Below are 24,506 nucleotides of genomic sequence, written 5' to 3' on the forward strand. Positions count from 1 at the left end.
AATCCCTCCTTTTGTGGCTTCAACCTTATTATACTGACTTCAACCTTCTTATACTACAAACCTAATTTCAGTATTTTGTATTTATGGAATACGCAATCAAATGGAGAATTAGCATTTTCTTAGAACGTTACACATGACGCTTATCTAGGCACTGCTAGGGTATGTTCTAAATTATACGGAAAAAATATTTTTGCCAATTTTTGCTTGGATCTTTTTCTATCAGATTTGCATTACTATTTAAAAGTAGCCTAATTGTAGTGGCCAAAGCCTGCTTTTTATTGATTTTTCTTGCCTAACATAAACATAAGTATACATGAACTATTGAATTATCTAAAATACCTGGAAGCAAACATTCAATTTTTTAAAATCCTAAAATTTATTTTCGTTGTATAAACCAACACAGTGTAATAAACACACGGCAAACTTTAAATCGCAATCTTAACAGGGACATAAAAGTGAAACCAGCCATTTATACAATGGGTGTGGTGGCTTAACACAGCAACCAATTGTGAATAAATCCATTACACTCTCAGCAGTTTCCATATTAATTTCGAAGGGTAATTCTGTCAGAATTTCGTCCTGTGCTGAAATAAGGTCAACTACTTGATTTAAAACGTGTTTCCAGTCATCGCTGAGTTGTTGGTCAATGGGGAGAGAAACTGATGCTTTTTGCTTGGATTTCTTTTTTTGGATTAAGTCACTCTGAGTGAGACTTCGTCCGAAAAATTCATCAGTTCTCTGTTACACATGGGGTTCGTTTGGTTGAGTATTTAAATCGTGTTCACAGTCATTAAATAAATAAATGAATGTAACATATTTACATAGACCGTTGTTTTAAAGTCTGGTGGTTCGAAAACGTAACAAATACCAATTGTATAGCAAAGATTCTATTTAAAAATATTAAACAATTGGTTGGGGCTTGATTTTTGTGTGTTAAGTTTTGATTGCACCAGATCCTTACTGTATTTCTTTACACAAGAAATGTTTAACTTTACGAGCTCTAAATCAGGGTCAGATTCCCGGAATTTATTCCAGTTGTTTTAACATAAGTGTTCTATTTCATACACTTTGTGACCGTTTTTAAGTTATCACATATGTAACCTTGTTGTGGCTGTTAGTATGTTTTTGGTAATTGCTGTTAAGTGTCTTGCAGATAGACACTATAGCACAGATAGCAGGCCTGAGGTTTGAAATCTAAAAAAGTGTTATTCAACTTTAACCATTGGCAAATTAAAGTCAGTTACCTTACAGTACAGCATACCTTTTTCAAATCAGTAATCTGCTGTAGTATATTGCTATGGTCAGTTGATGAGACTTCGGTAGCTGAGCAATCTACTGATGTATCTGCTCTTGCTACACACCATAGCAATGTGAAACTTTTAACTGCAGAATTCCTGTACCATTGTACAGCTGCAAAACTTTGTTCTTTTGGTACTGGTGGTATAAAGCCGTATGATGAATACATAGTGAGTCTTGTGGAAAGATAGTTTTGTAATGCTGATAACCTCAACGGGATGTTTGAACTTCCAAGAGGAGTTTGAACAGTTGTGTCAGCTAAAAAAAATACAAAAAAAAGATTTGAAAACAGTTATGTAACAAAATTATTCTGTATGGTTGAGGTCAGATGACAGGGGGATCTCGGATACAGGCCGGAGTTAACGCATTACATGAAGAAATTGCTTGGTTGATATTATTATGACATGTTTAAGCAGGAATAGTTAATTTTATTGCCATTGTTTATATTTGTGAGACTGTGAAACTATGAGATTTTTATAAGGGTGCTTCATTTTATACACCTCGTTTTCGGCGTTAATTTTTCAGTGATTATATTTTTGACAACCCATTTGTGACCTCCGAGTTGGAGAAATGACTGTCAAGGCTTACTTCAGCACACAGACACCCACAATGGTAGCAGTATGCAGTCTTAAACCATGTTGTTTTATGGTCTATAAATATAAGGTAAGCGCTCTAACCATTTTGCTATCACACAATAGTAAACATATACTAATAAAGTGCAATTTTTCCACTGCTTCTACAGAGTCAAAAAAAAGGGTATTTATCTGCATACATATGTTTTTTACCTCTATTTTGTGAAGAGACAGCACCACTACTATCTGAACTACCAATTTCATCGTTGTAAGAACTTCCACCAACTAATAGACTTGATAACCGAGATTTTCTAAAAAAAGAATTAATGTTTGTTATTGTGAACATTTTGAAAAAATGTTGTTTGTCCTCGCGTGGTGGGGCAACTTCAAAAATTGTAACACAGGTGTTTTGTTTTCATACACTATGTGTCCATTTACAAGTTACCAAATATGTAACTTTGTTAGTGATTGTTTTTATCTGTATAATCAACATTTTAGACAACCGGTCCCCAATGGGTTGGAGCAACTACTGTTAAGTGACTTGCACAAGGACATACATTATCCTTTTTTTTTTACCAGTATCCTTTTTTTATGATTCTAGACGGCTAGCTCTAACTCCAATACCAGGATGCCAATGGTAATTTATTTTCAATATAAACAAATATATATTATGTTTTAGGTTTAATTAATGTGATACATGAATGTAACTTGCTTTATCCTTGCACGGCAACGGCAGTCGTTACAACACAACTGTTTTGTTTCATACACCTCGTGCCAGCTTATCATGTACCATGTATGCTACTTTGTGGGTGATATATAATTAGTAATAATAGTCACTTTTACTTGTCTCTTGATTACAGTAGCAAAGATTAGAAATATTTTAAACAAAAAGACAGGATATAGCGACAAAACAACAGTTGTTAAAATAAGCTTACAGTTGAAATTTTTTAATTGGAAGAACATGAGCGTGGTAGTTACACCTAGTTTCCATTACGTACCTCTGCAAAGTGACAAAGTAAGTGAAGATTCGAATCCAACTGAATCCTGAAGCGGCTCCTCGGATCAAACTGAGGAGTTCAGTGGTTGCATCTTCCGCTGCAGGTGAAACATCCGGGAGGTTGACATGATCTGATGCAAGATCGAGGATCAAAAAGTCCGGAAGTGATGATTTGTCTTCATTAGAGAAAGTTTGGCCTGTGATCTGAAGAAGGATAAAAAGTATTAGGAATACGGTTTAATGCAATGTTGGTTTAAATATTTCATATAATTTATGGTTAAAAACATCATTTGCATTAAATAAATGTTTAATTTTTATTAAGAATATTGTTTTTTGGTAAATGCAATATGTCCGGCAGTGACAGAATAATTTTTTTGGAGTTATTGAATGTTTTATATGTTGTTGTATTTTGCAAGACTGTAACTTGCACTTGGTTTGATTTAATATCGGTCAAAACGTGAAGCAACTTTTGGATATGATATGAGGCAATTGCTCCAACTCAGTTATCAATAATGGATTGTACAAATTGTCAGCTTTGCAAAAAAATACAAAAAGCTACAAATGTCGCAACTCGTCAGTATGCATGAGGTATATGAAACAGAACACCCATGTTATAACTAAAGTTGTCCACCATGTGAACATAAACAAGCATTTTTCATTGAACCATCCATTATCTAGTCATTTATTCATTTATTAACTTTTTATCTAAAAATAACCCAAATTTATTTACTTAATTTTAAAAAAATCTCACCTCCCCTGGCATCAAAGATCGTTGTCTGATTCCTTTGATCGCGTGGAAAGCCGAGAAGAGGGCGGTTGCTACTCTTATTTTTCCCTGGGTGACCTCAAGAGGTTGGGAGATGACTCCAACATCTAGAGAGAAGCTCCTCGACATGATCATGGTCGGAGTGATCCCCGTGGAGACGGAGGGGGAAGATGACACGCGATCCAAATCGATTGGAATTTTACTGTTGTTTCCAAACTAAAAAAATAAAGGTTAAAAAAACTATTTTTTGTTTTAAATTAAGTACACGTAACGAAAATATGTATAAAATTCCAAGAGGGTGTTCCTACACAAAACACCCCTATCTAGATCTGCCTCTGGTTGAATTCAACCATTAGATATATGTGAGCCATATTCCATGCTTGCTCATGTAGACTATTTTTATTGTTATTTTACATCTATAATCTATGTTTTTTTATTAAAAATATATTTTTATTATTGGAGGACCCAATACTTCAACAACATGACTTTCTTTCATACGCAATGAGTCATTTTTTGTGGTAAATTCAAAAAGCGACCGCTTTATTGATTCCAAAAATATTTTGCTTATTAAAATTGGTCCAGTATAGGTGTAGATATTCTTCCTCAAACAGTGATCTCTAGCGCTATCGCTCACATGATGATTCATTCGTAAAAGCGAAACCTGCGTTTTTTTGTTCTCTCGTTTTTCGCTGAAAACACTGCGTCTCGCGGGTCATTTGGCGATTTTTACCTTAAAGCCTTACATTAAAAAAAAATAGCACATACTATACGCCAAACTTTAAATAACAACCCCTCACCTTAGCTTGTATATTGGTAAGTTCAATCAAAGCAGCTTCAAGATGAGTTTGTCGAATAATCCTTAAATCTTTCATCCTGGATTCACACAACTTGCGAGTTTCAACCAAAATCTTCAGAGCTTCCTTTGCGTCCCCGCATCCAAAGGAACAAAGGAGTCTTTGAACCTGGAAGAAGATGTTGTGAAGACTAAATATGAAGTTGGAAAATTAAATCAAGCAAGGTAACCCAATTTCAATCACATTTTTTTTGAGATTTGTGACATATATAACCTTTTATTTTTTGACTCTTCTTAGCGAAGATTTAGAAATATTTTTAACAAAAAGACAGGATATAGCGACGAAACAATAGTTGTTAAAACAGGTTTAAAGTTAAAATACATTTAATTAAAAGAAAATAGGGTGGTTGCTACACCTAGCAGACAAACAAGGCACTTGAATAAATGTTACTTATTTACCCGCTTGTTAAAGGAAAGTAGTAGTCATTATGACACAGATGTCATATTTCATACACCTAATGTCTGCATACAATTGTATGTAACTTGGCAAATTTTTTTTTGTATGACTCACGAAACCTTACTGTTTTCTAAAAAAAAACATTTAACAAAAAAAATATTTTTTTAAAGTAATATCTCACCTTCACTAGCTCAAGTTGAATTTCTGCCAATAGCTGTGGTTCCATAGCGACACCTTGTGAGCATAATATTTGCGCTTGAGTGAGCAACTGCCCCACCAAGTGATGATCATCAACTATGGATTCAAACGGCAAAGTCTGGAAATTTTACATTAAATGTAAAATCGTAAGTAAAAAAATATTTTTTTGTATTCAATTTTTGGGGTTGGGTTATGTTCAAAATTTCTATTGAATTTGAAGTTTGATTAAAATTCCAATTCAGAGTATCCTGCTGTTTTTGTCATAAGGAATAAGCAATGTATAAAATAGCTGCCTGTATACACATGTTATTTAAATATAACAATTTTTGACTGTTATAAATATTAAATAAGTCTGGCTGACAAAAGAACTATTATTAACATTTTTATACTGAAGAGGAAATTTAAATATGAAAATTTCTAAATTTAAGTATAAAAAAATGACAAAAAGCTTATACTGTACTTGCATTTTAAAAGGTATTTTTAAATTTGTTCACAGTTAACAAATTCATCTTGCTAGATATATTATGTATACACCATACACTTATAGGTACCAATATAATATAGGTATTATTGTTTTGGATTTGTCACAAAATATTTCTGTGACAAAATTTTTTATAACCAAAAACTTTTTGCCACCGTGAATTTCTAGCCCTTATTTTTACCGAAATAAAATAAACATTAAAAACCCTGCCCACCTGGAATGTGGAGTGTGCAATTCTTAGTTTAATGTGAGCAAGAATTTGTAAATGGTTGGAATAAAGATTCTTTATTGGATGAAGTATTGTTGATAACTCAGCACCAGATTTCGAATGAATTATTGTTTCCCCTTCTTTCATTGCTTTCAATAGCAAGACAGAGTGACCGTTTTTATACATCATCACGCTCTGAAATTTCACACATATATTATGAATGAATGAATGAATGAAAGTAACTAGTCGTTATAATTTTATAACACTGGTGTTAACACACCTCATGCCAGCTTAAGAGTTACCATGTATGTTACTTTGTGGGTAATCATTTTTACTTTTTTGTGTTTTTTTTGGCGGCTGATAATTTGGACAACCTATTAGTGACCACTGGATTGAAGCAATTGCCATTAAGTGTCTTGCCCAAGGTCACATAGGCGGAAACAATGTGTATGAAATGGCAATTACAAAAACTGTTATCACCCTGCTACACGAGGATCACTAAGTCTCATACTTTCATTCAACAGATTGATAAAAAATACTAAAAATTTGACCAAAAAATTTCACCTCAGCTGTTGAACAGGTCCCAGCCATAATAGATAAATCAGCAAGATGTACAGTACATGTAGTGAGACCAACAACTGCTCGTGATGATAATTCAGGTTGTTCGTCTAAAGTTGAAGAAGCATCTTCTAGCATGTGTCGTCTTTCTTCAGTTGACACACCATCTAACATAGAACCCTGTGGAAAATATGTGAGATTGGTTTATTCAAGCTTTATTGTTTTGTATATGGTGTCCGGATGCCCGCGCTGTAGCATAGTTGGTTAGAACCTAGAGGTAATGGGTGCAAGGCTCTTCCCTGCTACCATTGTGGGCGTATGTGTCCTTGGGCCAGACACTTAACAGCAATTGCTCCAACCCAGTGGTCACTAATGGGTTGTCCAAATTATCAGCCATACATATGGAAAAATTCACCCACAAAGTAGCGTACAACTTGTAAGCTGGCACGAGGTGTATGAACAACAGTGGTATAACGACTATCGTTTCCCAGCCATGCGAGGATAAAGTAAGTTAAATTCATATGGTGAGTATGGAGTGATTTGTAATATTTTATTTTTTGGCCAGGATATGCAATGTATGGAATTATGGTGTATAATATATACAATTTATTATTGAAGCTAATAAAAATACCAAATATTTCTGTCATTTTAGTATCAAGTGTTTTATGATACAGCAATCATGTAAGGTGTCAGATTGCAAATTATCAAGATTGCAACTTCAACTTAGTGAGCGAAGTTTTTTCAGTATGCGGAATACTTTGGACAACCTTTGGACAGCAGAAAGTGTCTTGCTCAAGGACACACACACCCAAAATGGCAGCAGAATCTTTGAACCTGGTAGCTATAATGCTTCTTAGTAGTTACAAAGAAACACAAGAACACCGTGGCATAGTGGTTAGCGGGCCTGCCTGTAACCCAGATTTAAATTGGTTCAAGGCTCCACATTGCTACCAATCTACCATTATGGGCGTCGGTGTCCTTGGGCAAGACACTTAACGACAATTGCTCCAACCCAGTGGTCACTAATGGGTTGTCCAAATTATCAGCCATACATAAAAAGATCCAAAAAAATAATCACCCACAAAGTAACACACATGGTAACTCGTAAGCTGGCACGAGGTGCTAAACCCGTGGGATAACGACTGTCGTTTTCCGGCCACGCGAGGATAAAGTAAGCTACATTCATTCAACACAATAATATGACCTGTATTAAAAACAGAGCTTGCATTTCCACATCATTGCAAGCTTCAGCTTCAGCCAATCCTTCAGCACAGTAAAGTTGAGCTTGTGAGTGATCCAGTAATCCTACACTGTCAGGTAAGGAATCTCCAAGCTGTATGGAAAATATCATTTTACTTAATTTTCCCTGCGTGTTGGGGTTAGGGGTTATACCATTGGTGTTATATTGTGTACTACTTCATACACCTTGTTCCAAACTTGGAAAAAAATTAAGAAAAATAGGTTTTAGGGATAACGTTATGCAAAAATTTTTAAGGATATGTTTTAGAGAGTTTATAAGTGACCAGTTTGAAGCAATTACCATTGAGCAATTTTGACGCATATGGCCACAACTGTAGCAACATCAAACTTTAAATGCAGTTTTCTTTGATAAATATTTATTCACTTAAATTGAGTAAATGATACCAATAAATAAACATATTCTATCCTACTATTTTACCACAGCACCTACACTATAAAAACATACTAAAATAATAATGTCACCTTTCCAAGTCCCTTGATTTGGGTAGAGAGAGCTTGGCACATGAGTAATCTACAATCTAACCAAAGTCTTGCATTCAATCGACATCTGTAGGTTTGTTCAATGGTCTGCAAGAAAATATTATCATTGTTTATTCAGCTTGTGGCGTGGTTGTTTAGGTGCTTGCAACGCAACTAAATGGTACTGGGTTCAAGGCTCGTCGCTGCTACCTTTGTATGTGTTTTTCTGCAAGACAGTTCACAGACATTGCTCCAACCCAGTAGTCACTCATGGGCTGCAAAATTGTCAGTCATAAAAAGATTATCGACTAAGTTACATACGAGGTAACTCGTAAAATGGCAGAAGGTGTATGAAACATAACACTCGTGTTAGAACGACTGTCGTACTTCCACCACGCCAAGGTAAAGCATGTTACATTTATTTATTCAGTTAGCATCCAATACAAATCAGAAATGTGTTAAATTTCAGAGCGTGATGATGTATAAGAATGGTCACATCATGCTATTAAAAGCAAGGATAGAAGGGGAACAGTAGTTGTGTGTATGAAACCGAACACCTGTGTCATGACAACTGTCATGCCCTACCCCAGTAAGGTTACATTCATTCCTTTACTTTAGTATGACAACTTTTCAGGCGAATAACAAACAAAAAAATTTTTTTCAGAAAATCTCCCATAATCCCACCCAAGCACCCGCATCACCTTTTGCTGAGGTTCCTTTTGCTCCGGATCTTCCTGATCCTCTCTCCTCTTCCTCACTGCTGATCTCAGCTTCCTCTTCCCGAGCATAGGAGCATCGAACACGCTCGATTCTTGCAGAATCTGCATCGCTGAATATGCTTGTGCCGCGCTCACAGTTGATAACTAAGAAAAAAGATTTAAAGTTTAGCATATGTAAAAAAGCTTATTATATCATTGGCTTTAAAATAAAGTAGTGCCTATAGCAGACAAGCAATGGTATAATAAAGTTAAGTTCCAAACCACAGGAAACATATTATAAATACATTATGAGTTGTAGCAAGAGCAGCCAAATATATAAGTTTGCAATGCTTACTATAATAACACACATGGTATTTACATAAGTTTGACAGCATGCATGAGCATTTTTTAGCTTGGAAATAGGTATTTAGAAAGGTGTTTACTAGTTGTTAGAAGGTAAACATATGGTATTTTCTCTATTTAATAGAAATTCTGTGTTTTTATACATCTGTACATTATGAATAAAGGGTGTAATTGCTGCATGGTAAAAAATTTATCTGAAAAATTTTTAACCAGAAAATGAAATATAAAAACTGTTACTAGCTAGACTGTGGGCAGGAGGTACCACTTTCACACACACCTGTCTTTGCAGTTGAATATCAGCAAGCAAGCAAAGGCCAGTCACTCTCAACCATAATGTTGAAGAACTTGAATATTCGTTTGAATCTTCCAGTGTTCTTGTGATGGCAGATGTAAGGTTTTCTGCTACAGCAAGGAGCATGCCTGGGAAAAGTTTTGTATGGGTTTCATATTAATGTAGCTTGCTTTATCATCGCGTGGCGGGAAAAGGACAGTTGTTATACCATCGGTGTTTTGTTTCATTCAAGTTACGAGTTACACCGTATCTAACTTTGTAAGTGATTGATACCTTTTTTTTATTATTCTATTTTGCTGAGAAATTGGAAAAAATTTTTAATGATGGGTTGGAGTAATTAAGCCCAGAGACATACATGCCTCCAATGCTTATTTAACTTAGTATTCTTCAGTTACGATATAAGCGCCATGGTGACAGACTATATACACACATATACATATATACATAATTTTTTTTATGACTCTTTTTCGTAGAGTTTTTTTACAGTTTTTAGTTGGTAAAGGACCATAAAGTATCAGAACTTATTTTATAAACTAGATTTAATAATATTGCGCTAAAATAAGCTCAATGTTGATACGCAGATAAACCAATGACCATGCAAAATAACGCCGTTAGCGAGTTATCGTATGACGAGTTAATGCGGATCGCTATTTGCATTAACTTTTTACCATGCAAAAAGGGTAAAAGTATCTTACCTTTAAGCAGTTGTTGCCCCATCGGTCTTTCTCTTTTTGTGAAAAGTTTGTTAACATATTTAGAAGTTGATGAGTTTGAAAAAGCGCTGAAGTTAGAACGGGTGTCGTCAAATTGAGACGAACCACGGCGCGAACCAGCTTTCGGTGGAATGGGATTGGATCTAAAATTCAAAGTTTCCTTTTTAAACTAGAATGTTTTTGCAGGGATTATTTCAAGTTTATATTTTTTAATTACATTGTTTTTGCATTTTTTAAAATAACATTGTTTTTGCAATGTTTATTTTACCTTTATTTTTAAGTTACATTGTTTTTGCAGGGTTGGATCTAAAATATAGTTATTTCTGTACCAGTATGAGTTAGAATCTGAGATTTTAAAAGTGTTTCTAAATCTTTATTAATTCATGGTCTTTTTACTGATCCTGATCTGGTGACAAAAAAGCAAAGTCCAACCAATATTGTATTAGAGATATACATTTGGCCTAAATGGCGCTTTTAATACCTCCAAGGAACTTATCATATATTCTACAAAATTGGTTTCATATGCTTGTGGTTTAATTACTACAAAAATATTTCCATACTAACCTATTTTTCATTTCATTCTGAAGGTCTGGTGACACGAACTGCAAATCGTGGGCTGTTGGTTTTTGTGGCACACAAGATATACAGCTTGCTATGGATATAAGTAGCTTGGCTTGTGCAAGTGTTACTTCACATGTAAGGTGGGGTCCATACACTGAAGATAGTTGCGGAGAAATCCTCTTGCTTGCTAGGACTTCCATGGCCTAAAAGACAAGCATTTTTGTTTACCTAGATAAAAGTGATAAAAATCACCTTTAAATTTGCAAAAAATTACATACAAGCTGATTTGTAAAAACTAGATGGCACTGGACAATTTCTGATTTAAAAATAATTAAAACTGTTTTTTTTTTAAATAAATACCTTGTTTTTAGGTTAACAGGTAATATTTGCAAATACATGGTAGTTTACTACACAGGATTAAACTTAAACGTCAAAATTGGGATTTTGTGTTTTTTTTAATTTTTTACTGATTTTTTCGCACGTTTTATTTGGCATATTTTTACCCACTTTAAGGTTATCATTATCTTCTACAGGGTTGCTTGTGTTGAAGACCACGTTTGGTATTGGAGTTTCAGGTGGACTGAACGCACAGTCTGTAGGGTGGGGGAGTCGCATGCCATATAATAAGTTTAATGCGTCGTCCATTGCTTCCTTGTACATTTGTTGCCCAATTAATGCGTTCAGTTTGAGACACCTGCACTGCACTGTCTGCTGTATATCTCTGTGGAGTCAGTTTGAAAAAGTAAGTATGAAATTGGTATATAGATATAGATGCTCAAATGTGATTAACGAAAAATGAAACACGATACAATAACGCCAATAATAGTTTAATTTCTAAAATATTAAAAGTAATAAAGCTGTTTTTGATTAAAGCGATAATGATACCTAAAAGAGCATGTTTTACTCCAGTTTTTTTTCAGTGGTCACTTATGACACAATTTGTCAGGCATACTAGAAGAAAACACAATCACCAACAGACTAATATTTGTTGTAACTTATAAGCAGCATATTTATGTTATAAATCTCATTTTTTCCTAAAATGGCACTTTAATGTAAAAAGTATTAAAATAACTGAGTGTACCCTACTTATGTATAACTCAAAGATGTCAAAAATTTATCACATATGAATTTAAACATATACTTAAAGTCCAAGACATAATAAGCTAAATCAGGCAAAAGTCCCAAGTCCTCTGACATGCGTCAGTGTAAAACTACACCCAAACATAAAACTTCTAATATTTTAAGTATGTGTCATTAGACAAAAAAATTAATGGCAATTGCTTCAACCCAGTGGTCACTAATGGTTTGTCCAAATTATCAGCGACACATAAAAAAATGAAAAAAATCTAATAAAATAATCACCCACAAAGTAACATACTTGGTAAATTCCAAACTGACACGAGGTGTATGAACAAAACACTTGTGTTATAATGATTGTGGCCATGCGGGAATAAAGAAAGTTTCATTCATTACTGGAAAAATATCACTTACCTGCAGATAAAAGTAGCAAGGTATTGATAAAACACAAGAGGTGGTAGAGAGGACATGAAGAATTGTAAACTGATGAGTGTTTCACATAACCAGTGTAGTGAGGAAACCAATGTTTGGACGTCGCAACGGAATTTGTCGGCGAATAGGTCAACACCATTGAGCAAGCTACCACAGTGTAGTTTGCCTGCTTGGGCTTGAATCCTGGGAAATATAAAGTATCTTAACAGGAGATGAATTTACTAATTTGTATTTAACAAATTTTGTTTCTGAGACAGAAAACTGAAAAATTATATTAAAAGTGTTAATTTTCTATTAAGTTATTCAATATAAATTTCATCTACTAGTACTTTAATAAATGTCAGTGGTTCTGGGTTTAAGGCTCATCACTGCTCTCATTGTGGGCGTATTTGGGGGCAAGACACTTATTGACAATTGCTTCAATCCAGTGGTCACTAAATGGTTGTCCAAATTGTCAGACATATATGACACAAAAAAATTCCCTAAAAAACAATGTGTTGCTGATAATTTGCACAACAGCACATTAGTGACCAAGTGTCTTTCCCACAAACACATACAACCAAAATGGTAGCAGCGAAGAGCCTTGAACCTATTACCTCTGGGTTAGAGGCAGGAACTCTAACCAACTGTGCTACTCGCCCGTTAAAACTTACCTAGTTCTATATTAAGCGCCTGATTGGATGCGGTGTTGCACCGGTCGCACGAAGGACATAAATGGCCCTTTCAGGGTGTTGGGGTAATGTGCCAAATCTGGCCTAAATCCTAGGCCCTTGACAAGAACCTCACCCATAGAGAATAAAAATAAAACTTACCTAGTTCTTGATGGGTTTGTGGTTGGTGAAGGATCCGCACCTCCAGGTCTGATCTCATACGAAGCATAATCACAATCTGCAGTGGGGTGGGGTAGTGAGGATTTGAACACCGCCCTTACTAGCTGTGTTGCAAGGAAAGCACATTCTGATTTCAAATCGACTTCAGTTGAAGTGAATTCTCCTGTGTATGGTACATGGTTAGATTTAAATGTGAATGAATAAATGAATGAATGTAACTTACTTTATCCTCGCGTCTCGAGAAAACGGCAGTCGCTATAACATAGGTTTCATACACCTCGTGCCAGCTTACGAGTTACTAAGTATGTTAGTTAGTGGATGGATTTTTTTCATTTTTTTATGTATGGAGCAATTGCTGTTAACTGTCTTGCCCAAGGACACATACGCCCACAATGGTAGCAGCAATGAGTCTTGAACCCATTACCTATGTGTTAGAAGCAGGCACTCTAACCACTTTGCTATGGCGCCGGACAAATGTTTTTAAGCTTTGTGGCAAAATAGTGTTGATGTGTTATGGCATAGCATAACAAGGTACTGAGATTTAAGCCTAAGGTGGCTATACACAGTATCCGGCATGCGAATTCGCTTTCGAAGTCGTATGCAAACCCATTACCGAGTCACGCATGCGGCAGGGAAATCCGGACAAAACAGACAAAACGGACGAATTCCGGATACTGTGTACAGCCACCTTTAGTTTGCCTATTACCACAAACACTCACCTATTTTGCATGTAACTGTAATTGCCAGCAAGCAACCCCATAATCCGCATGTTTTTAAAAAATGTTCGGGGATTTTTTCCAAATCATCGGTTAGTTTTCTCCACTCAAATAAACTGTTCTTCTTTTTAATAATCTGTAAAAAAATAAAAAAAGCTTTTGATTAAAAAGAATTCATAGCATAGGCATAATGAATATTTAAATATTGCTCTTAAGGCAAAAACGTGTTTAACTTAATTCCACCAAAATTTCTTGGAAATTGGGCAAGTTTTTAACAGAAGTCATTTCTTTTTTATTTTACAACAGTCTTCACTCTTTAAAAATAAATATATTCCTATACCTGTACATATACACTGTATTACACAAATAATATACATTTTTAAACATTGTTCTATACCCCCCAAAAAGTTTGAACGTTTATATAAATTTTAATTAATGTATTTTACAATTGTTTACATATCAAAAATAAAAAACGTTCAAACTTTTTTTTTAAATGTATTTTTTTACATTAGACTAAAATTAAAAGTCCTCCATTTTTGGGCACAATACCTGGTCCAATGATTTCATCCACCATTTATGAGCTAACTTAGTGTGGCCCTGATGAAAATAAAGATTTCCAAGTTCATGTGCAGCTTGTGCAACAAGGTCGTGCTTTGCGTGCGATTCGAGCAACTCAATTGTCCTAAAATATCATATTAATTACTCTGTTTGTCAGAATTACTTCTCTTACAGTTTTTGCAGTTTTACTGAAATGATATCAATTAAAAACCGAATGTGGGGTATGATTGAATCTAGTGTACTGTGTCTCAAACTGTGCACAAAAACTTTCTTAAGGTGGCTGTACACAGTATCCGGCGTGCGAATTCGCTTACCAAGTCGTATGCAAACCCATTACCGAGTTCCGCATGCGGCAGCGAAATCCGGACAAAACAGACAAAACTTCAGATACTGTGTACATCCAACTTTGGGTAGATTTTACCCAAAGTGTGTTTTAATAACTGTCGTTTTGTTGATATCCTTACTTTAGTTAATAACTTTGTTACGAAATCAAAGTGATAAATAGGGTTTATGTTTGTGATATGTCATGTAAAACTTTCACTGATATCAAACTGTTAGCTTGTGTTGCGTAAAATTGGAAAATATTTTGAAACAGGGTACAAGTACTGCCAGGGTACAAAATTGAAAACTTATAAAAAAAAATTGGGTAGACTATTTAAACTAATGTCACATCAAAAGGAAATTAAATTAAAAACAAAAAAATATAAAAATCGTTTTGTCTATTCAAATGTTATCAAAAAATTATAAAACAAAAAACAAGCTCACATGTTATAGGATTGTATGACAGTACTAAGCTGTGATGATGCCACTGTTTCAACAGAATCGATTATTTCAAAATTTTTCTTCCCTACATCAACTGGTGCAGCGGAATATCTCATTTCTGCTTTGGTTGAAAATTCAACACAGGATGCATTAGATTCAAGTCTGGAATAAAGATGAAATAATGAATCAATGAATGTAACTTGCTTTATCCTTGCGTGGCCGGAAAACGACAGTCGTTATCACACGGGTTTGACACCTCGTGCCAGCTTACGAGTTACCATGTATGTTACTTTGTGGGTGATTATTTTTGGATTTTTTTATGTATGGCTGATAATTTGGACAACCAATTAGTGACCACTGGGTTGGAGTAATTGCTGTTAAGTGTCTTGCCCCAAAAAACTAGTACCACAATGAAGTTAGATGCTGCTACCTTCGTGGGCATTTCTGCGCCCCATTGGAGTTGTGTTATAAATTTAGCAAAACCCAGTTCTAGCAAAAGTCGAAAAATTAAGAAAACAGAAATCATGGCAAAGTTAGACAGTAAGGATCTGGTGATACGAAAACAGAACAGAGAAAAATTAGGTCCAAACAATTGTATAGTAAAAGAGATATATATTACATGTAAAGGGCATTATCAATCTCTGCAAAAGAAGCATAATACTATATACTACAACGTTAAAAAAGTGGTAACTTATAGGCAGTATGAGCTGTTCAATGTAATGCGAGTTTCATTGTCTGCTATGCAAGGATAAATAAAGTGAAATTCATTCACATATATTGTACAGTCGACATATTTCCAATTAAAACTTACTTTATCCTCGCGTGGCCGGAAAACAACAGTTGTTATCACACGGGTTTAACACCTCGTGCCAGCTTACGAGTTACCATGTGTGTGATTATTTTTTTTGTTGGATTTTTTATATATCGCTGATAATTTAGACAACCCATTAGCGGCCACTGGGTTGGAGCAATTGCCGTTAAGTGTCTTGCCCAAGGACACATACGCCAACAATGTTAGCACCGTCGAGCCTTGAACCAATTACCTCTGGGTTACAGGCATGCGCGCTAACCACTATACCACAGCGCCGGTTACTAAAAATCGAAAGGACAAATAAAATCATTATTATTATTACTTTGCACTTGATTTTCTTGAGCCTTTGATAGAATTATGTTGAGATGCAAGATACACCGTCATTAGTTGCCTTGAGTGTTGTAATGCCCTTGATATATACTGTGACTGGGAGAGCACAGATCTTAGCTCTTCAATGCTGGGAATGTAACGCTTATGTTAAGTTTTGGATAAGCTTTATTTTAAATTGGTGGGTATAAAATATTTTGGTAAATTTTTGGGTGTTGGCTAAATTATTACAAAACGTAAAAAATGATATTTTAGCTGTCATATCTTTTTAGGGATTAGGTAAATCGCATTCTAAGTATGTAACATGATAACGATAGCATTTTTTGGGAAAGTTTATATAATACATACATATGTGTTCAATTTAACACATATATATATTACCCAAAGTTAAGTAATTTAAAACTTTTTAAAAACACTTTGTAAAACCAAAACAAATTTCTAAGAGCTTTTTAAAAAACTAAATAAAAAAAAACTGCAAATTTTGTCAGAAAAATCTACCTGTGAACGGGATCAAACGGGACACATGAGAGCGCTAGAGCACGCCTTCCACCTTCGTACACATCATGTGTTGATGGATCAATGTATCCACCTATACCAATAGGGGAGGCTTGGCAGGGAAGAGGTATACGGAGTTCATATGTAAGGAAGTGCCTAAAATATTTAAAAAAATTTTTGTTAGTATCATCTAATTTGAGTTTTATAGATGATTGAATGAATGTAACTTAGTTTAACCTTGTATGGCTGGAAAACGACAGTCTTTATAACACAGGTGTTCTTTTTCATACACCCCGGCTAGCTTAACAGTTACCATGTATGTTATTTTGTTGGTGATTATTTTTTTTACCTCTGGGTTAGAGGCAGGCGCGCTAACCACTTTGCCACGGCGCCGGACAAAGATGGTTAGGTTCCAAAGTATCTTACCTTTTTTAACGCAAAAAATCACCTAGTTTTATAAATAAATAATAACTGACCAGCTATCCTTTATATATAAATGTATAGGGTAACTTTCCTTTATATATAAAATGTATAGGGTAACTTTCATGGTATAATTACTATTTCTGACCCACCATGAGAGTAAAAATAATAGTCATTAATATACAAAAAATTATATATTAACACTAAACATAAAATCTACCCTTTTTGCTACAACATTTATATACAAAAAAATAACAGCAAAATCCGAAAATTCCACATTTTCCGCTACAAAGGTTATATATATACAAAAAATTAACAGCAAAATCCAAAAATTCTAACTCTACAAAATTTATATACAAAAAAGTAAACAGCAAAATTTCTAAAATCAACTTTTCTGTTCCACCTACTTATTCAAGACACGAGACTTGTTTAATTTCGCGGCAGCTTCTTTGAACTGGGTTTGTGGATGCGGCATTCCCCCAGCCATACTGACACGATCTTTTATTTTGTGTTGTGCATGCACCATCACTGGTGTTATGACCTCACAATAGTGATTGTTTGTCACAATGGAGAAACGAAGGCATAAGTCAACCAATTGCTCCCATCTGTAAAAAAAATTTTTTCACATTTTTAAAAATAAAAATTTTAATAATAAAAAAAAGATATTTCCAAAAATCTCCAAATTAAAAGTCAATACTATCATTGCTTTAAACCACTAATAGGTTGTCCAAATGGTTGGCCAAACAGAAAAATACACACAAACCCTTAAGCAGGCACGAGATGTATGAAACAGAACACCCATGTTATAACCACTGTCGTTTTCCAGCCAAGCGAAGGTTAAAATTCATTTATCTTTACACTACCTTTCTTCATAATGTAGCATCTGCACAGCATGAAAGAAGATCTGTTTTAAGATAGCGAAGTCAACAAAACCAACGTCATCCAAATGCTCTTCAAACTTGAGAGAGGTTCCTCCCTTCATGGACCTCATTTTCCCATCTTTTGATGTGAATAGTTTGAAACAATCTACTCCATTTTTCTCATTTACTTTGACCATCATGTCCAGAAGAAAGTCAGTAGCCATGGCAACAGGTCTCCACACTACTGATCTGTTCAAAAAAAGTAAAAAAATCACAAAAAAAAAGAAAAAAATCTGACACACAACTCAAAAATAGAAGAAAAAAATCGAGGAACAAAAAATATTTTTTTGGGGTTTAAAAAAAATAGATGTTCGATCTACTTAAAAAAATAAAAAAAGTTGTAAGAAATTAAGGTAGACAAAATTGTAACGTTTAAAACATTTCTAAATCTTCGCTACTGTAATCGGAGAGAAAAAAACCTAATTATTCCTTTTTTTTACTCTTACCTAAGCTCGGGCACTGAGAAACTTGGCTCAGAGTTACTTGCTGTAACTTGTAGTGAAGATGTAACACAGGAGTACAAAGAATGGGAAATATTTTGCAACAAAGCCCAATGTTGTCCTCTATGTGCGAGAACTAATGCTCGACGGAAACTTAGCATCGTGACCTAAAAATTTCGGAAGTAATTTTATTAAACTAAACATGATAAAAATGTTGTTTTTACACTAACATTTGTTTGGTGGATTTTTTTCCTAAAAAACAAGAAAATTAGTAATACTGACATTATATCCACATTCTAAATTAGAAATAAACCAAAAAGTACAATGAAACAAACAGTGAAAATATTAAAGGAAAACAATAAAAAGCACAGGACACTCACTTTTAAAGAGTCATACCAAAAACCCTCTTTAAAAAAATCAAGGGGAATTCTCAGAAAAAGATGTAAAAAGCACCAGACACTCACTTTTAAAGTGTCATATCATAAACTCTCTTTAAAAAAACAGTGGCAATACTCAGAAACAGACGTAAAAAGCACCGGACACTCACTTTTAAAGTGTCGATAATAACTTGTGGTTGAACTGCAGCCACCTCAGGGTCCATGGTTTGTGTTGAAATAATAGACATTGGTGAGTTTGTACGCTGGGTGCGGGGGGTTTCTAACCCCGGTACAACGGGGTCATCGGGGGTCGTCTGATTGCCAGATGAGGGTAAAGGGGCTGTCACTGTAAAGTATTTTTAGATACATTTTTTTGTTAAACGAAATGCAGCATTTTTTAAGAAATATTTTGGGGTAAAAAGGTATTTTTTTGATTTGTGCATTGAATGCCCATATGTTAGAATTAAAAAAATGGGTGGGTTGATTCCTTATGCACATAAAACTGTTAATTTATAACATGGGTGTATTATTACACAATGATGGCTCAGTACACCTTATGCTCATTTATTAGGTGCCAAGTGGCCATATATTATTGACTGCTAAAAAAGAAAAAAAAAAAAAAAGATTTAAAAAAATAAGAATACTTTTTATTGCCACCTTAATTTTTTCTGGTAGCACCATTAAATCAAATTCTAAACCCTTTCTTTTCTAGTTGGGGGTAAAATGCTTAACTTCTATAGTTGTAGAGTTGTAACTAAATACTGTGAATGCTTACCCAGTGAAGAAGTAATCGCTAAAAACGCAGCTTTTTCGAGCGATTTAAGCGTGATGTCATCTTTGTCGTCATCGCAACTTTGTATTTGTCTACAACCATCGTTCCAACCAACAACGATCGTGCCACTTGTGCTGTAAGACCACCAATCCTGATAACGATGTGGACATATATGTTATATACGTCAATTTTGGTGCAGTAGTTACATTTTTTAACTGCTAAAATTAGGGTTTTTGAGCTAGTGATGCATTTTTTTACAATTTCATCATTTTGAATGGTGTCAATATATGTGTTATACTATATATATATATATATATATATGTATGTACGTTATGGTGAAGTAGTTACTTACATTATTTAACTGTGAAAATTAGGGTTTTTCAGCTAGCGGTGCCTATTTTTACAATTCCAACATTTTGGAATCAAGGTATGTGTTTTTTTATGGTGTCAACATATATGATAAATTGTATGTCAACATATATGTTATATTGTATGTCAACATATATGTTATATGGCAGTAGATACTTAAAGGTTTTTTTTACTGCAACTTAAATGAGGAATTTTGACGCAACTAGAGACAGTGCCATTAGGCTCGAACTCGAACAGCTTATTTTTTCCACAAAATCAGCAATTGTATAATAGTATTGGCAGAAAAAGTGTGAAAATGTGCCAATCTCTAAAAACATGCAGTTTCAACAAAAATTGTTGTTCAAAAAAATTGCCAACCCCTAAAAAAATTGACGTACCCTTTTAAAAAAAAACAAAAATCGCATACCGTTAAAATAAAACGTTTGTTCGCACATTATGGTTTGATGAAAATTAGATGGCCACACATAATGTATTATATTTAAATCCTAGTTCCTAGTTCTTACCTGGTCAAGGAACTCCACAGTGCTACCTAGTGGATTTTTTATCCCATAGATATCATTCCTAGATTTCAGTTTGCTGAGAAATACATTTGAATAAAGCAAAGCAACAATATGATTGAACTCAGCTCTCCATGGCATTTCTTCTGTTGTTAACTGGTGATAAATAAGAAACTGTTGTATAATATTAATAACTTTATTTGTCTCTTCCATAACAGAGCGAAGATTTAAAAATATACCAAGTATGTTAATTTGTGGGTAATTATTTTTTTCTTTTTTTTCATGTGTGGCTGATAATTTGGACAACCCATTAGTGACCACTGGGTTGGAGCAATTGCTGTTAAGTCTTGCCCAAGGACACATATACCCACAATGGTACCTAATCAACTATGCTACGGCCCCGAACTTATGTTGATGTAAATGACTCTTATGTAACTCAAGTATATCAAAAACAACTCAGTACACTGTGTATACCAAATAACTTTAATACAAAATTGTAGTGAATTCCTTCTCTGAATTCCTTCTCTTTTTATTGTTACACGCCGCTTTAAGTGCGCCGCTCCTAGTCTACATTCCTACGTTTCTCCCGTATTTCCTAATTTTCCACGTTACTCAGTTTGCATTTGTTACTTGCCATTTGTACTGCAGTTAAGTTAGAGTGCGCGTTAAGTTGTCTTTATACCTACTTTAACTTTTTGTTTCTTTTAGGCTACCATGAAACATTTTAAGTTTGTTTAAACCTTATTTAATAAACAACTAATGAATCGTTCCAAAAGTCTTACCCTTCTTAGTTTCTTCTTTTTATAAGCATTCCGATAAAACTCAACAAAATATTGCTCGAGAGTTTGGAGCGCTCTTCTCTCCGCCTCCTCCTGCTCTTCGTTTCCAACGCTCTCTCCACTCCTCTTCTTCATCAGAGCCAACTTCTTTTGCTTCTCTCTGGAGGAAAAAAATGTTTTTTTTAAATAACAATTTTTTTATCAGGTTTTTTTTTCAAGTATAAAAGAAAATTTTATCAGAAATAAATTAAAAATTAGATAGAAAACAAATGCTGTGTCATTTAAAAAAAATAAAACTAAGTTCTTATTTTTAACATTACTTTTTATCATGCCTTTAGTTTTAATCTTAATTCTTTGGTTAATACTTACTTTATTTACAAAAATGGCTGGATATATTTTAAAATACCACACTTACATAAATTACGTTGTATCGTCTGTACGTTTTATCCAAAACGTTTTATCTTTCTTTCTTTTTTATCAATAAGCGTGTTTTAACAACTGTTGTTTTCTGTTATGGTGAAATACCACACTAAAATAAATTTACGTTGTATCGTCTGTAGGTATCTTTTATCCAAAACATTCTTTCTTTCTTTTTAATCAATAAGTTTTTTTATCAATTGTTGTTTTATGTTATGGTGGCCAAAAAGATTTTCATTAAATTTCATTCATTTCATAACAAAACTTACCTCTGCTTTGTCCTCACTGCTTCATTTTTCCTATTCTTTTTCGGAACTTCATTAGAAAACTCCACAATGGCAGCTGCATATTTTCTTGCCTCGTCACCTTGTACAGCAACACCCCCTGGCTGCTTGCTCAACACAGCTCTATTTACGGCCAAAGCCTCGTTCCGTTTTCTTAGGAACCCAATGACATCTTGTGACCACTCTAATGCAAGGTCGATCTGTTCTAACCGCAAGGCTTTGCGCAGAACCTGAAATTGGTCAGATGTTTTAGGAATTGGTACTAAAATCCTTTGGTCTCTTTACATAGCATGCTGGGTCTCACCCATATAGTATAGCATATAAATTGGCTGTTACTGCTTAGGGCAGCCTAATTTTTTTTAATTGTTTACTATTCTGCGATAATTTTTGGAACTAATTCCGAGACTTTTTTGGATAAAAAAAACGCAATAATGGAAAAAACTGTTTAAAATGTTTGCTTACCAGTTTTTTCACTAAAAAATCAAATTGTAAGTTACAGTATTAAAAACTGTGCACCAAATAAAAATAACGAATAGTTAAAAATATGGCAAAATTACAGACTGTGTGATATGCTATAGTAGTATATACACATATTCAAATTTTTTTGTAACAGTAATAAAGCCCAAACATATCCAAAAACATTTTGTTCAAATTAGTTCAAACCACACCAACCACATTTACTTACACAAACCAAGAACTCCAAAAATCTTGTTCGTCGTCTAAACTTCCCAAGCTCCCGGTACGCCACAATCGGTCGCATCTTTGAGATCCGTGCGAGGACTTGAGGAGCCTCCTCCGCTCCAGTGAGCTCATCTGCTGCTTTGCTCTCGCGAGCTAACTCTGCAAGTCGCTCTTCCAGAGCAGCAAGCTCTTGGTTGGAGAAGACCTCCACTGTAGTACCTTTTCTTGACCTAAAAAAGAATAACATTTTTAATTTTTTTTAAAGGTGTTATAAAAGCAGTAGTAAATTTCTTTTTATGTTATTAGGTATTTTTCTAGATTTTTATTTATAGAATTAACTTAATACACGCAAAATTAAATCCGAGTTTGGGCTCTAGCTCTTAAGTTGGTAGCTTAGTGTATAGTGAAAGATGTCTTTGGGCAAGACACTTAACAGAAATTGCTTCAACCCAGTGGTCACTAAAAGATATCCAAATTATCAGCCACACAGAAAAAATAACATTCAAAGTTACATACATGGTAACTTATAGGCTTGAGGAAGTTGTATGAAACAGAACATCGTGTTATAATGGGTGTCATTTTCTGACTTTTCGAGATTAAAGCAATATTAAGTTCAGTTATATTTAGTGAGTTAGTTTATTTGGCGAACAGAACAGTATAGAATGTTCATATCAACCAAAACTCTTACTTGCTTCTCTTTATAGCAGCAGCTGCATCCTCAGATAATTGAACTCCATTTTCCAACACAGGAGAATTCTCAACTCTCAGTATTTGTTTCCCAGCTTCAAGTATGGATAATGCTGTGCTGTTCTTACCGTGCTCTTTTGTAACCTAGGTAATGGTGCTTAACTTAAAAAATGGAAAATAATTTTTCTTTTTCGCTTTGAAAAATAAAGAAACATACATAATTTTTATTTATCTTTTTTCGAAAATGGAAAAACCTACACAATTATTATTTATCTCTCAAAATTTGATAGCGAAAATCATGTTATTTAAAATACAAAGAGAAGACAATCAACAGCAAAACAACAGTTGATAAAACATTAAAAGTGTGGGAAAGAGTGGCCTTTGCAGCCAACAGCTTCATCGCTTCTATCATTGTGGATGTATGTGTCTTTGGGCAAGACACTTAGCGGCGATTGCTCCAACCCAGTGGTCACTAATGTCTTGTCTAAATTAACAGCCATACATGAAGAGTATTATAGCGACTGTCGTTTTCCGTTCACGCGAAGATTAGGCAACTTACATTCATTAAATTCACACAGCAGTTTCAACAAATTCCACAGCCTCACCTTAGCTATGTAGCTGGTTAGTACAGCCACCATATGATGTAATGATTCAGTCACATTCTGTGATCGCCTCTGTCTCAATAAGTTGTTCACTTCTTGCAGTGCGTAGTGGCAACGTATGGCAACCTTATAAAGTATATTTTAGATTTTCATTTTGTTCAGCTTTTTAATATGACTTTAAGTAGTTATGTTAAAAAATCCTGTTTTTACGTTTAAAATATTTTTAATCTTCGCTACTGTAATCAAAGAGACAAATAGAGTAATTATTATTATAAAAATGGCAGTCAAATAGAAAAAAATGTGCAATACCAAATTGCAAATCAAAGTTTAGCAATATATATATATTATAGTTAAAAAGTAGTAGGGATTACCCTGAAATTAAAAAAATGCTTTTAAATAATTTAGTCTAATTCACGTGTTATTAAACTGTATATGATACTAACTTAACTACAGTTTAAAAAAGATGAAAACCTATATTAAACAAGTTTATCCAGCCATTAACCTGTAATATGGGTAATGCTGAAATTTCAGCTTGTATGATGGGTGCTATCAACCCATATGTTTGAATAGCTGCTTGTAAC

At 34.3% G+C, this 24,506-nt stretch overlaps 1 protein-coding gene across 1 annotated transcript; it reads right to left on the minus strand.

The window, feature by feature from the left end:
• Positions 1–204: 204 nt before the first annotated feature.
• LOC100182151 (cilia- and flagella-associated protein 54) lies at positions 205–24,500 on the minus strand. Its single transcript, XM_018813794.2, has 35 exons — positions 24,428–24,500; positions 23,929–24,051; positions 23,325–23,467; positions 22,641–22,866; positions 21,941–22,185; positions 21,258–21,414; positions 20,482–20,631; positions 19,613–19,760; positions 19,008–19,183; positions 18,467–18,627; positions 17,964–18,209; positions 17,508–17,705; positions 16,684–16,836; positions 16,181–16,315; positions 15,051–15,209; positions 14,277–14,409; positions 13,731–13,863; positions 12,994–13,174; positions 12,164–12,364; positions 11,180–11,393; positions 10,676–10,875; positions 10,094–10,254; positions 9,384–9,526; positions 8,747–8,908; positions 8,049–8,153; positions 7,531–7,659; positions 6,333–6,506; positions 5,775–5,963; positions 5,063–5,197; positions 4,429–4,593; positions 3,617–3,847; positions 2,867–3,069; positions 2,082–2,179; positions 1,262–1,554; positions 205–738 (listed from the first exon to the last, which is right to left on the minus strand). The coding sequence occupies exons 2-35, from the start codon at positions 23,959–23,961 to the stop codon at positions 439–441; spliced, it is 5,880 nt and encodes a 1,959-aa protein (XP_018669339.1). The 5' UTR covers positions 23,962–24,051; positions 24,428–24,500; the 3' UTR covers positions 205–438.
• Between the last annotated feature and the right edge of the window lie 6 nt (positions 24,501–24,506).

Source organism: Ciona intestinalis, chromosome 10 (assembly GCF_000224145.3).
Source record: "Ciona intestinalis chromosome 10, KH, whole genome shotgun sequence".
Lineage (NCBI taxonomy): Eukaryota > Metazoa > Chordata > Ascidiacea > Phlebobranchia > Cionidae > Ciona > Ciona intestinalis.

Bases quoted from the DNA above. Each gene is read 5' to 3' on its own strand.
- LOC100182151 (XM_018813794.2), bottom strand. From the start codon at position 23,961: ATGGTGGCTGTACTAACCAGCTACATAGCTAAG. The intron at 20,632-21,257 runs GTAAGACTTTTG...ATTTATCACCAG, and splicing joins AAAAGAAGAAACTAAGAAGG to TTAACAACAGAAGAAATGCC. The intron at 10,255-10,675 runs GTTAGTATGGAA...TTTGAATTTTAG, and splicing joins CAGAATGAAATGAAAAATAG to ATCCAATCCCATTCCACCGA.